At 40.3% G+C, this 15102-nt stretch overlaps 1 protein-coding gene across 3 annotated transcripts; it reads right to left on the reverse strand.

The window, feature by feature from the left end:
- Positions 1 to 5537: 5537 nt before the first annotated feature.
- Positions 5538 to 12367, reverse strand: LOC120558793. Of its 3 annotated transcripts, XM_039800051.1 has the most exons (8): positions 12200 to 12365; positions 10858 to 10977; positions 10627 to 10746; positions 10055 to 10261; positions 9671 to 9769; positions 7989 to 8026; positions 7741 to 7899; positions 5538 to 7112 (listed from the first exon to the last, which is right to left on the reverse strand). In XM_039800051.1, the coding sequence occupies exons 1-8, from the start codon at positions 12237 to 12239 to the stop codon at positions 6912 to 6914; spliced, it is 984 nt and encodes a 327-aa protein (XP_039655985.1). In that variant the 5' UTR covers positions 12240 to 12365; the 3' UTR covers positions 5538 to 6911. The 3 variants fall into 3 exon arrangements, with proteins under 3 accessions (XP_039655985.1, XP_039655984.1, XP_039655986.1); XM_039800050.1 differs by having other exon boundaries at positions 10627 to 10977; positions 12200 to 12367; XM_039800052.1 differs by lacking the exons at positions 10627 to 10746; positions 10858 to 10977 and having other exon boundaries at positions 12200 to 12361.
- Positions 12368 to 15102: the final 2735 nt, after the last annotated feature.

The raw sequence follows: 15102 nt of genomic DNA on the forward strand, positions 1-15102 counted from the left end.
ACCAACTCTGAACATCCTGTTTGACCAGAAACCAACATGTTGTTAGACTGAGGCAAGAGGTGATGAAACACAGTCCACCAATAAGAAACTCTCTCTTAAAATTCTTTCCGTTCTGCTGCAAAGTTGAACTGACCAACTGTAGATAATTTCAATTCAATTAAATTTTTCAATTCAATTTTATTTATCGTATCAAATCATAACAGAGTTATCTCGAGACACTTTAAAGATAGAGTAGGTCTAGACCACACTCTATAAATTCCAAAACCCCAACAATTACAGTAATTCCCTCAAGAGCAAGCATTAGCAGTGGATATTGCGACAATGGCAAGGAAAAACTCCCTTTTAGGAAGAAACCTCGGCAGACCCAGACTCTTGGTAGGCGGTGTCTGACGGGCCGGTTGGGGGTGTGATGAACAGTGGCGATAATAGTCATATTAAAGATAATGGAACAGTGACTTCGAAGGTCATCGTGGAAGTTCATGTCATAACAGGGCATCGTGTCATACTGAGTAGTGCAGTCTCCTATACCGGATCCTGACTACTCTGTGCATATGAACATCACAGCAGGGCGTTGCGGGATGTAACGTGTCGCTGCAGAGCATGGGTGGATGCGGCGAAGGCAGCAGGATGCAGCTGGATGCAGCAGGACGCAGCAGGATGCGACTGGGAATTGCAGAGAATCATTTCAGAGAAAGAAACATAAGGAGAAACATAAGGACTCCGGGGAGTAAACTCCCCAGGGCTAGGTTAGTAACAAGCATTTCTGGGACAGGATGCATACAAAAGGAAAAAAGTAGAGATGAGAGAGCAGCTCAGTATGTCATAGGAAGAAAGGAACTTCCCCGGCAGTCTAGAATTATAATAGCATAACTAAGAGAGGCAGGTTAAAGAGAGGTGCCTGGTCGGGCTAGAACTCTCCCCAACCGGATCGGGCTGTACTGGCCTGCCTCCCTCTACTCTCGCTATATTATTAATTATATAATAAATAAAACTGATGACCAAGAAGAGAAGCAGGTGGGCCGGGTTAGGTGGACTCCTCACTCCCTAACTATAAGCTTTATCAAAGAGGAGGGTTTTCAGTTTACTCTTAAATGTGGTGACGGTGTCTGCCCCTCGAACTCAAAGTGGGAGCTGGTTCCACAGGAGCGGAGCCTGATAGCTGAAGGCTCTGGCCCCCAGTCTACTTTTAGAGACTCTAGGAACCACAAGTAGCTCTGCATTCTGGGAGCGTAGTGCTCTACTAGGACAATAAGGTACTAAGAGCTCTTCTAGGTATGATGGTGCTTGACCACTTAGAGCTTTGTAGGTCAGGAGGAGGATTTTAAATTCGATCATAGATTTCACAGGAAGCCAGTGCAAAGAAGCCAATACAGGAGAAATATGATCTCTTCTCTTAGTTCTCCTCAGAACACGTGCTGCATCATTCTGGATCAGCTGGAGAGTCTTAAGGGACTTATTTGAGCAACCTGATAATAAGGAATTGCAGTAGTCTAGTCTAGAAGTAACGAATGCATGGACCAGTTTTTCAGCATCGTTTTGAGACACGATATTCATAATTTTGGCAATGTTACGAAGATGGAAAAAGGCTGTTCTTGAGGTTTGTTTTAAGTGGGCGTTGAAGGATATATCCTGATCAAAAATAACTCCTACATTTCTGACAGTAGTGCTGGAGGCCAGGGCAATACTATCCAGAGTAGCTATATCTTTAGATAATGAAGTTCGGAGGTGCGTTGGTCCCATCACATCAGGAAATTGTGGGTCATCCAGGATTTTATATCTTTAATACACGCTTGAAGTTTAGCTAACTGACCACTTTCGTCTGGCTTAATTGACAGATATAAGTGGGTGTCGTCTGCGTAACAGTGAAAGTTAATTGAGTGTTTCCTAATAATATTACCTAGAGGAAGCATATATAAGGAAAATTGAATTGGTCCAAGCACTGAGCCTTGAGGAACGCCATGGCTAACTTTAGCGTGCTTGGAGGGTTTATCGTTAATGTTAACAAATTGGGATCGCTCAGAGAAATAGGACTTAAACCAGCTTAGTGCGATTACTTTAATGCCAACTAAGTGTTTCAGTCTCTGTAACAGGATGGTATGGTCAATAGTGTCAAATGCAGCACTAAGATCTAGTAAAACAAGAATGGAGACAAGTCCTTTGTCTGCAGCAGTTAGAAGGTCGTTAGTAATTTTCACCAGTGCCATCTCTGTGCTATGATTCTTTCTAAATCCTGATTGAAAGTCATCAAATAAACTATTGCTATGTAGAAAATCACATAACTGATTAGCAACTACCTTCTCAAGGATCTTGGATAGAAAGGGAAGGTTAGATATATATATATATATAGTTTGCTAAGACCTCAGGATCAAGGGTGGGTTTTTTCAGAATAGGTTTTATCACAGCTATTTTAAATGACTGTGGTACATAACCTGTTAATAAGGACATATTGATCATATCTAGTAATGAAGTGTAAACCACGGGTAACACTTCTTTGAGTAGTCTTGTTGGGATGGGGTCTAAGAGACAGGCAGATGGCTTAGCTGAGGATATCTTTAACATTAATTGTTGAAGGTCTATAGGATAAAAGCAGTCTAAGTATATGTTGGGAATAGTCGTTCTTTCTAGCGGTCCTGCGTTTAAAGGTGAACCGTTAGAAGTTGAGGGCAAAAGGTGATAGATTTTATCTCTAATTGTTATAATTTTATCATTAAAGAAGCTCATGAAGTCATCACTACTCAAATCTAGAGGAATAGATGGCTCAGTAGAGCTGTGACTATCTGTCAGCCTGGCTACAGTGTTGAAAAGAAACCTTGGGTTGTTCTTATTTTCTTCTATTAGTGATGAGTAATAGTCTGATCTGGCCTTTCTTAGGGCCTTCCTAAAGGTTTTGAGACTTTCTTGCCAATCCAAACGAGATTCTTCCACTTTGGTGGAACGCCATTTACTTTCGATGTTCCGCGAGATTTGTTTTAATTGGCTAGTTTGGGAGTTATACCAAGGTGATTGGTATACCAAAGTTTCCTTTGCTTCATCATCTTCTTTTTGAGGGGAGCAACGGAGTCTAAAGTCGTCCGTAGGCAGGTCGTAGCACCGTCTACAAATGTATCAATTTGAGAGGGACTGAGGTTAACATAAAGGTCCTCTGTTATGTTAAGGCATGACAAAGAGTCAAATGCTGTTGGAATCTCTTCCTTAAATTTAGCTATAGCACTGTCAGATAGGCATCTAGTGTAGAAGCTTTTATCTAATTTAGTATAGTCAGGTAGTAAGAATTCGAAAGTAATTAAAGAATGATCTGATAATACCGAATTCTGCAGAAATATTATTAAATCCTCAATTTCAATACCATATGCCAGCACAAGGTCGAGGGTGTGGTTAAAACAGTGCGTCGCCTTGTGCTCACTCTGACTGAAACCGACTGAATCCAATAATGAGTTGAAAGCAGTGCTAAGGCTATCATTGTCAACGTCCACATGGATATAATCACCTACAATAAGTACTTTGTCTGAGTTAAGGACTAAACATGATAAAAACTCTGAGAATTCAGATAAAAATTCAGAATACGGACCTGGAGCCCTGTAAATGACAACGAATATAATTGGCTGTAATGTTTTCCATTTTGGATGTTGAAGATTAAGAATAAAACTCTCAAACGAGTTATAATTTAGTTTAGGTTTAGGATTAATTAACAGGCTTGAATCAAAGATGGCTGCAACTCCCCCTCCTCGGCCTGAGCCTCTAGGAATTTGAGTATTAATATGACTGGGAGGAGTGGCTTCATTTAGACTAACTATTCTTCATGGCCCAGCCAGGTTTCAGTAAGACAAAATAAATCAATTTTATTATCTGATATCAAATTGTTTACCAATACTGCTTTAGAAGACAGAGATCTAATATTTAATAGTCCACATCTAATTTTCCTATTTTGTTCTATCGTTGCAGTCGTTTTAATTCTAATTAGGTTGTTTCGTATAGCGCATCTTTTGTTTACCTTTGATTTAACCGATCTGAGTAGGGGGACAGACACCATGCTTATTAGACTATGAGTGGGCGACTGCTCCAACGGAAGCACTGTGGGGCACATTGCACTGCACCTCTGATTACCAATATCAAACTTGGTAATAGACTCAGTCAGATTTTTTTATATGAGAGCGGCTCCGTCCCAGGTGGGATGAATGCCGTCTCTCCTAATCAGACCAGGCTTTCCCCAGAACGCCCTCCACTTATTCACATACCCCACATCATTAGCTGGGCACCACCCCGACAACCAGCGGTGGAAGGATGACGTACGGCTGTACCTTTCATCACTGATCAGGTTTGGCAGGGGTCCAGAGAACACTACTGAGTCCGACATTGTCTTTGCGTATGAACAAAGTGACTTAACATTAATTTTAGTGATCTCCGATTTACGACCATTACCACCTACGTGAAGTATGATCTTACTGTATTTACGGTTCTTTTTAGCCAGCAGCTTTAGATGGGATTCTATATCGCCCGCTCTAGCCCCATGGAGACATATGACCGCAGCCGCTGGGGCCGGCGGCTTCACATGTCGCAGTATAGAGCTCCCAATAACCAGAATTGGCTTCTCAGCGGGTGTATCACTGAGTAGGGAGAAACTGTTATAGAGGCGAAGATGCTCCGGTTTAGAGCGACCGTCATCATGTGCACTCCCTGGTTTAGAACCAAAAGTTCCTCAACCCATCCAAAAATAAACTGGCACACCATAACAAAGGGAGTAGACTTACACACAATGATCTGATAACAGACAAAGACAACACAGAGACTAAATACACAAGGTAACAAGGGTGAAACAAGGGACAGGTGACACGAGGGCTCAGGAACAGGTGAAACACATCAGGGTGGGGCAGACAATCACAAAGGTGGGAAAACACAAAGCAGGAAGTAAAACAAGACATGACATGGGAGAAAACCAACTACAAAATAAAACAGGAAGCTGAAGCATAACACATTTTTGGGAATTCATAGGGTACAGATTCAATCATTGGCAAATTATCAAAGATGTTTTATCAATATTAATAAAGTTATGAATATTGTTATTAATAACTTTATCAAATCGACAAACTATCAAAACGGGGCACCACCCTGGAATATCAGGGACCAATAATCAAATGGGAAACAGTCTCATTTAGGTGATTTTCCCTTTAAAATACAGATCTTAACTTGGTTAATTTATCTAGTATTCTTTAAAGGAACAAAAGGAAGGGTGAGTCCGAGCACAGACTGTGTTCAACCAGCAGTTATTACGACAAAATACTCAAAACAATCACAGCCAACTGCTATTTAAAATATAGTAGAATTTATTAACTTCAAAATTATCAATGGCCAATCAATAATCCTTCGATCAATTAAAACCAATATACCCTTTTTTAAACTACGACAAAACAAAGCTTAAACAAATCAGCATTTCTCTGTGAGACAGTGTTTGTGTGTGTGTTTGTTTGTGTGTGTGTGTGTTTGTGTGTGTGTGTGTGAGTGTGTGTGTGTATAGAGAGGGAGAGAGAGAAAGAGAGAAAGAGAGAAAGAGAGAAAGAGAGAAAGAGAGAGAGAGAGAGCGAGAGAGAGAAAGAGAGAGAAATGGAGGGAAAACACACTTGGAATAAAGAAAAGGCACCTTGAGTCTTGATTTTCGAGGTTCTGACAATGATCACACTCTCATTCAGTACAGTAGCTAACTTCTTCCCAGCGGGAGAAAAGAAATGTGGCATTTACAGTTTTAAACCAGGCTACATTAGTCAAACACACAACATATCAACAATGCACCGTGTTCAGAGTGCATTCACAGAAAATAGATTGGACTCGATGGTCCGATCAGATTAATAAATCAAGCGTGCAGCAATAGCACAAGTATTAATCTAAACAAAACCCACTATTCCTCTGCCCAGAAACTTAAGCCTCCTTACTGTGTGCAGTCCGTTAAGTTTGTTCAGCGGATTTTCCACGTAGAACATAAACGGGTTAACCACTTGGCCAGGGGTTAACGAAACAACTCCACCAGGGCAGGGTTTGTGGAGCGGTTCAGAGTCGACTCGGGAGGGGAAAGCAGTCCATGTTGTCGGATTTCCTTCTAGAGAAAAACGTGGTTCTCTCTTCTGCAGATTTGAAACACTGGTCGCGTGTTTCCATAGGGTCACAGGCTAGATTTTATAGAGGAGGTGCAGAAGTCTAGTTTTCTGTCAGAGCACTTGAATTACAATATGATGAAACATGAGTGGAATATTGGAATGGATATATGGAATGTTTGCCCATTAACGGCCAAAAAATACTGCCTATCCCAGTTGCAAAGTTCAGCATAATTAGGGTGTGGCTGCGTTGAGTGACAGGTGGGTGACCTTACAGGTGGCTAGCTGCTTCTTGTCTGCTAGAGCCAAGAGATTAGATTATCTTAATTATTGTATAATGTGATTTACTTCAACCTTTTGAAATGCTAAGATTATTTTAATGATTCGTGCTGATGCAACAATAATGGTTACTGCCAGAAAACTAACAATGTGCAATTGATAAAATGTTCATGAATATGTAAATTACCATTGACTATTTGGTATCAGAAGATCAGGAACTTGAAATTGTACAGGCCATTGTTCTCATGATGACTGGATTCATCACTGCACCTAAACACATCCACTATAGTTTGAAAAGTACAGAATAAATACAGTATATAATAATTTAATATATAACTGGTATAAGAATACATACATTTGAGCAAAAGCAATAAAAAAAACAGAGCTAATAAAACATTTCATCTTCAGAAAGAAACTGAGCCGTAACTGACATAGCTTCCCCCAATAATGATAAAAACAGATTTCTTTGAGTGAATGTGACTCGTTCAAAGCACTTTGTGTCCCCTGTTGGCCCCTGAGAGAGTAAATGTGGCGCTGACAGCGTTGAAGCTACAGCTGATGTAAAGTAACAGTAGAGTACAGAGGAGGGGAAGCGTCTTGGGCGTGGCTGCCGGCCGAGCTGGCTTCTACCCGAGGAACAGAGTAGACCACGTTATCTGCGTCACCACAGGGGGCGCTGTGCAGCGAGGCAGCTGTACCGTTGGGAAGATCCAGCTCAGAGTAGGTGAGGTCACTCCGGTCGTCTTCAGTCTGCAAGAAAACACAAAGATCAAACTTTATCACCTGACTTTACTCGCCTGTTTCTTCACAAGGGGACCATTTCATCGTGAGCTGCTTTATGTAAACTGTTCACAGGGTTTTATCTCTGAATCTATTGTTTAACATGAATATCTGTATCAGTGCCACACCTTTTCCTCCCTCTCTCTGTTCACACTTCCTCTTCCTCAATGGCTTTAGATACAGTACAGTATGATTACAAACTGCCCTGGTTCCTGATCCTCAATAGGTTGCTTTTCTCTCTTGATGAACAAAATAGACAGATGGAAGTCCTCCTCTAACTACATTGATTTATCTTAACATATGAACACATTAACTCATATAAAACCCTATTTTTGTCCACAATCTTCTCTCTATTCAGACACTGCAACAAAAAAAGTCCTTTGCTGTATAATAACATTTTCATTTGTCTCAGGCCACGTCTCAAAGCCTGCATCCAAACATAAAAAGGCAAATGAACATTATTACATGACTCATGATCACCAAAGATAGGTAGGTGCTATGGATAGAGAAACAGCTGTGTAAATAAAAACTAGTACCTATCAGCTGCAGCCTGAAGGGGTTTACTAAAACCTAAAACCCTACCAGACTTTTGACTTACTTTCTTCTGAGAAGTGGGTGCAGTGACTAAGCTGTACTCCTCTGTGGTTTCCACTCCATCTGGTTTGGTGTATTTGGCGTAAGTGTAAACTGTAGACACTTCTACAGGAGGAGATGTGCTCTGTCTGTCCTCTCTGATCTCCTCATACACTCGGTTGGCCTGCAGGAAGAGAACAGGGCTTTGTATTAATATCAGCTGGTTTGTCAAACACTAATGATGCTGAGATGTCCAGATGAACCCAAACTCACCTTTGTGACATTAGAGTACTCAGTTTCCAGAGGAGGTTCTGAAAAACATGCAGTTCACAGGATTAGAATAAACAGATGACTTTAAGAAAACTTTTGTGACTTCATTTTAAAAAAGAGCTGTCTCAACTTTCTGGGCAGACCTTAAATGTTCTATATATGAGATTTAAAACATTAATATAGCAGCAAACAACTTGCCTGTATGCATCTGAGCAGAAAATGAAGTCACAGTGTGAGTTGTTATCAGAGTTTCTCTGTTCTTAGTTTTAGTAGCCGGGCCGGCCGCGTGACTGTTAGTGTATGTGAGTCCCTCCCTTTGAAACTGTTGGCCCTCCTCTTGGTATTAAAGAGATTTAAAGGGATACTTCACCGATTAGCATTAAGCTTTGTATCAGTAGAAACCCGGTAGTATTTTCAAATGACCGTGCTTGAAGCTTCGCTAAACAGGCTCTTTTTTACAACAATTATGTGCATTCAAACTACCGCACATGTGTACCACTGGGATACTCAACACACTATGCGAGCTTCGCCTGATAGGGAGACCAGCACCTCAGCCCGCGGTGTCGCTCGATACCGCTAGCCTGTAAGGGGACATCCTCAGCAGTGAAACACGGAATGAGGGCAGAAGTATGACCTAGCTAGGTGGAAAGCTAACCCTAGCTGGCCACCTGTTCCATCCATCCTGCTTGCAAGTGTCCGCTCTTTAGACAACAAACTGGACTACATCCAACTTCAACGAAAATCCCAACGCGAGTTCAGAGACTGCTGTGTTTTTGTTGTTGTGGAAACATGGCTGAACAACAGTGTAACGGACTATCCAACTACCGGGCCGGCTGCTCTGTCGCCGGGTAAGACTAGTGGAGGTGGGCTGTGTTAACACGGTCTGGTGCACAAATGGGGTGCTTGTATCCAACTAACTGCTAACTGCTGGTGGAGTTTGTCACTGTTAAATGCCGACCATTCTAGCTACATTCCACGCAAATTTACGGCTGTGTTTATAAATACTCAGTGTTTACAGCCCACCAAGCGCTAATGCTGGTATGCGTTAGCTGAACTTTACGGAGCCTATAATGTGTGTGCACTAAATGTAGCCTGTTTCGTATGCCGTTTTAATATAATGTTGTTTTTATATATTTTAAATGTGTAACACCACTTGTGCCCATGGTGAAATGTTGTTTCATGTATATGGTTGAAATGACAATAAAACACACTTGAGTTAAGTTGAATGCTGCCTCACTGTCTGTCTATGTCTGTAAACGGTAGGCGTGGCTTGGGAGTGGACTTCTAAAGCAGCGAAGCAAGTGCATTCTGGGATTTGTTGTCTTTCATCCACATGAGCCAAAAACATATTCTCTGTTTTTTCTCGGCCTGGAAGGCACCAATTTCTAAAAGAATTTCATAAGTGACCCAATTTAAAGATATATTCATTTTTCCAACGGTGAAATATCCCTTTAAATGTGTTTGATGCTTTTTGCGGTCTGGACGGTGTGGACGGTCCCCGTGAACCTCTGGTCGTTCATACTGATTGAGGTTAAAGTGTCTCCAAGAATGGACCTCCTCTCTTCTGTCTCTCTCTGTTGTTGTAGATCAGTCTACTCTTTGGAAACGTCTCCTGAACCGGAGTACAAGCACTTCAGGGGACTGTAGCCAATCATTGCAATGCAGACTAGGACTAGGAGTCTCACCTTTGGGTTTCCTGGCTCTTTTCCTGCAGAAAATCAGCAAAGCTACTGATAATGTGATGAGCAAGAGGACCAGAGTCAGACCCACATACAGCAGAGCACCTGGGGTTTGAGCAGAAGAACACGTTGGTTTTACACTTCCTGGTTGATTATTAAATATATCTGGCAGCATAAACTGGACTCCAAGGTACATGAGGGACCTGAGAGATCATTCATGCTGTGTTGTCCAACTAATAGTAACATCAACTTAATATTTTTAAATCAATACTTTATAACCATTTTATAACATTTAAACCAACAACTAATATAAGTTCTATGAATACAAGCATACACATCCATGTATTTGCAATAACAGTATATTCACATACAAACAACAAAAAACTGTACCTGGAGCTGCAGGTGCAGCTGGTGCTGTGTGTTTCTGTCGAGGCTGCTCTCTGGCTTCAGGGGAGGCTGATGAAGGTGTGGAGCTTAAACTCTGTGATGTCATCAGTGTGGAGGCTGATGAAGGTGTGGAGCTTAAACTCTGTGATGTCATCAGTGTGGAGGCTGATGGGACTGATGGTGAAGAAGGTCTGAGAGGAGAGGTTGGAGCTGTGAAACATTAAAAACACAATCAAACAGTCAGATAATGATTGTAGAGATCCAAAGAAGTGGTGATGATCAGATGCTCCCTGCAGAGAACTCTGTGCTAACATCCATGTGTTTTAATCCCACAGCTAAATGCAGAAGGTCATCAATGGGTTTGGTCCAACAAGATTCCAATCAGCTGCAGTGTGGGACCGTCTGAGTTCATCACATATTTTATATATCAACTGTTAAAGGAGCATTTATCAGAGTTCACAATGATGAAAATATGCAGCTCTAAATACAACTATTAGACTAAACATGTTGAGTTATTTGAAACATCAGCAGCTGTCAGTGAACAGTTAAAAACATGACTCTCAGTAGAAACTCACCATCTGTAACTCGGATCTCAATCTCCAAGTATGATGATGAGAATGGGAAAAATCTGATCAAACCACATCTGTACCGTCCTGAGTCAGACGGAGTCAGGTTTCTGATGCTCACATACAGAACTGTGTCAGAAAATGTTAAAAGATTTTTATATTCTATGCTGTATCTGCCACTCTGAGCTGTGTACTCTTCTGTGTCAATGAGAATGTCTCTATCTTTACATTGGTCCTTACAGAAGATACTCCTCCTTCCAGGGAGAGTGAAGGAGCATCCAACTGTGATGTCTCCTCCTTCAGTTCCTGTACTCTCGATGATTTGTGCATTGATGAGACCAATGTTTCCATCCTGCAGTGCTGTTAAAAAGATGAACAATCAATAGTTACTATCTGTACTTCCTGTAAGATGTTGCAGTCTGATGTGTTTCACATTTCCATAAATCATACATAGATCCCCACAGTCATACTGGGAGCTGCCCAGTTCAACCAGTCTGTGACTGAGGGGTAACAGTTTAAAACAACAGAGATCTGGATTCTTTCAGATTTCAAGCATTAAAATAATCTCACAGTCTGACTCTGATTTAATGTTCCCCAGAGAATAAAAACAACTCAAAAAGCAATGAAGTGATTCAGTCAACAATAATGAAACACATGGAAACATAATAGAATAAAATGTCCACATGCAATGTCAAAATAAAAAAAAAGAATTAAAAACAAGATTATTTCATTCATAAGTTTATTCATAAACTGTAGTTTTAAAAATGCTGTTAGACTGTTTAGCTGTGCCTTCCAGGTTTCTCTGTTTCTCCTCTGTAAGATGGCATTCATTCATTTAAAATGAAGTAGTTTATTAGGTAGTTTCCTTTGGCATCTCATCTCATTATTAAAAGAAAACATAAAGTCCGAGCCTGTACTGTTGAGTTGATCACCTTCCTTCCTCTTTCCTCCCTTCCTTTCTCTCTGTGAACCTCTATAGGTTTAGATCTGGAGTTTCCTGTGATGTGAAGCTACAACAAACTGTAGTCAGGGGGAAGCAGCAGAACTATTTCCTCTGTTACATTTAGAATACAACATTAATAACTGATTAGAAAACAAGTACAGCAGAACAACAGGCACAGGTCAAAAGTGAATTAGATTAATAATAAATAAAACGTTAACTAATACCCAGCAGCGTGTAAAGTATTTAAAATTAGCTCCACCTTTACCCGCTGCAATATTAAAGTGATAAACACATGAATGCATCAATAATTCTAATATTATAATTGCATAATTCTGAAATGGGCCATTCTGCATAGTGAGAACTTTTACTTTTGGTACCTTAAGTACATTTTGATGATAATACTAAATTTTTTCACACTGTATTTCTACTGTTATTCAGAGTAAAAGATCTCATCACATCCTGTTTAACCACAGAAACCAACATGATGTTGGGCTAATAAGATGTGTTGTAACAGACTCATGAGAAACTGTTTCCCTTCTACTAAAAAGTTGAACTGAGCGACTGTAAATGAATAAAAAAAAGAACAATTTCAGAGTAAAAAGAGACAGAATGATAGAACTAGAAGCTGAGTTTACTCACTGAGGAAGAAGAAGCAGATCAGAGACTGACAGACGTTCATGTTGGAGGATCTGATGGTTTAATGCTGCCTCTCTTTCTTCTTCACTGGTAAACCAGGAACTGTTCACTTCTCTAAATGATGGAGTCCCTCCTCCAAACACATCACACCCCCCCTCTACTCTCCTCCCTTCTTTGAGTGTTTCTGGTTCCTTGTTTTAACTTAAAGAGGCATTAATGTCATATTTCTGTCTAGAGCGCTAAAACGCACAGAGATTCCTCAGTTTATAGTTAGATATTTCTGTCTACACAAAAAAAAGTCTCCATCTTTTTAAATAATTTTTGCCATTTTGTCTTTTTTTCATTTAATGAAACACACGTCCTGCCTACCTGGAGCAGATGACCAATTATAGAAGGCTGGCTTAGAGTTGCATAACACTTAAAGGGTAACTACAGTTTTTTTTAACCTGGACCCCATGTCCTCATGCATTTGTGTCTAGTAGAATGTGACCAAAAATCTTTGAATTTGGTCCAGTATTGAGAGAGATCGCAATGACAGACCAGCGCGAACCGAGCTACAATGTAACCTAATGGGGCAATCGTGGAGCCTTGTTTTTTGTCCACTAAAAGTGATTTATTTTGGTACCATCAGGCTCAGATTGTTACTAAAAGTGTCTGACAACATTATCGACCTCAGGACGGGACTTTTTGTCTGAAGACAGCGGTGTGGAGAGTGGAACACGAGACGAGAAAAAGGCGTTCACACACGATATGACTATATAGCTGTCTAAATAACAGCAGTCCCTGTGCGGGTTTACATTCTAATTGCGTATGCAATGAGCAGGGCCTCACTGTTAGGTTGGCACAGGGCCTCACACCCCCCCTGAGACGGCTCTGAATCCAGGTCTACATTAGATAGTGAAGACAAGATGGCTGTAAGGAGAAAATCAGATATATATTTTTGACCTAATACCTTGATGTCGAGGGTTCCTAGGGTTGACATTTGGTGTATACAATGAAAGTGGTTAAATACAAATAATAATAATAATAATAATAATAATAATAATAATAATAATAATAATAATAATAATAAAACAACAGCTACAACAGTCTGGTCATTTCAGAAAGTTACTCATCACTCACCAGGAAAATACAACACTTACCATATAACAATATGACAACATCCCAAATCTTGATAAAAGACCAAGTGTGGTCAAAATTTTGGTAACAGAGGTTAGGCCTGGGCGTCCCCTGCTACAGCCCCGAATATTTTATGAATAGCCCCGGATCGCTTGCCCTCTCCCTCTCTCTCTTTTTTTTTTTTTTTACAAAAATAAGTATAATAGAATAAAAAAGCCCCGGAATGGCTAATGCAATTTAAGAAAACAAGTATTTTCCAAGGCACTCACAGTGTTTTTGTAGAACTCATTATGGAACTGTAACTTTGTCCAGTTCATTTTTCCGAAGCAACCAGCAGCAACGTATTTGTAAGTGAGGAAAGTTGTGAAAGTTGTAATTTTCGGATGAATCATAGCCAAATCAGTCTAACACATTGATGCCATCAACACAAAGTTTAGGAGCGCAATATTAATGATTTAGTTTGAAGTTCCTGTGATGTGACGTTTCCAGTCTATGGTTCAGACTCAAACACACGAAGCTCTCAAGCAGACCTGTGCGTCGTGTCTACTCTATTATTATTATTGATTATTGAAATTGTTAAGAGGATAACCCCTTGAGATGAAGCATCTTGTTGTCGAGGGGGTCCTCGAGACATAACACAAGGACAATACAGCACTCAGGACTCTCTCTGTAAAACTAGAGATGAGCAGCGGGCCTTCCGTAGTCTGTACAGCTTCAGGTTTATAATGGACGCGCTCTGATGTGGACATGCTGCGGCAGATGTGTCACGTTTGTGCTCCGTGTATTTCTGCCGTAGTTTCGGTTTTCCACCTCCGATGTAGAGTAGCGTACAGCCACTTCCCTAAACTTTGTCTCATTCAGAGACCAGAGACCCAAACGGGGCTCTGAGTCTGTCAGAAGGTCTGAGATCTACCATATCAGCAGAGTAATCACGTAATGCACAGCATGCCATGGTTCAGGTGGATTATTTTCTGAAATATAGTGACTGTATTCTTGTAATAGCCTATTATCACTTTATTTTTCTCAAAATATCACGACTCCTCCAAATCTCAGAGAACACAGATGTGATATTTTGAATGTGCACAAAGTTTTGACCATAGGCAGGATTCTTGCTCAAACACATCTGAAATATTACAGTCCAAGGGTTTATTAATTCATTAAAATTAATGAATGTATCATTGACATGAATAATTGTCATATGCACATTTAAGGAGGTTACTTCCCCAACAAAAGATGCAAAAGAGGAGGGAAGAGTAAATGATGCCTAGGCTACATGTGTGCTGACTCAGATATAATTAGAAAAGACGATCCAAAAGAGAATAAATAGTTGAAAGCAATACAGAAAGCCTGAGAGTTTTACTGCAAAATATTCAATTATGGTTTTATATTTTGAATTGTCCCCTATATTTCTCTTTACATAAAGATATTTCCAGCATTAAATTGATTCAGAAAAAGGTAGAAATAGGTGCATAAAAATTCACCTGAACGCAGGAAATGAAGTGTTTAACGCTCACTGCTAGTGTAGTATGTCGAATATATATGTTAATGTTTAGTTTTTGTTTAAACAGACACCCCCCAAATTTTTGTTAATATTTGAGCCATTGTAACTAATCCTTACACAGACTTATTGAAGCTATTACGCTTCCACTTCAGTAGATGGCGCTATGGCGCTACAGTGGATCCATTAGGGAGACCGTAGCTCTTAGCTCTGCTCATGCACAGCTCAGAAATAAACGAGCTTTGGCGTGAGCAACACGCTAACATTGTTCTCTCTATCTATTGATTCA

The sequence above is a fragment of the Perca fluviatilis genome, chromosome 5, assembly GCF_010015445.1.
Source record: "Perca fluviatilis chromosome 5, GENO_Pfluv_1.0, whole genome shotgun sequence".
Lineage (NCBI taxonomy): Eukaryota > Metazoa > Chordata > Actinopteri > Perciformes > Percidae > Perca > Perca fluviatilis.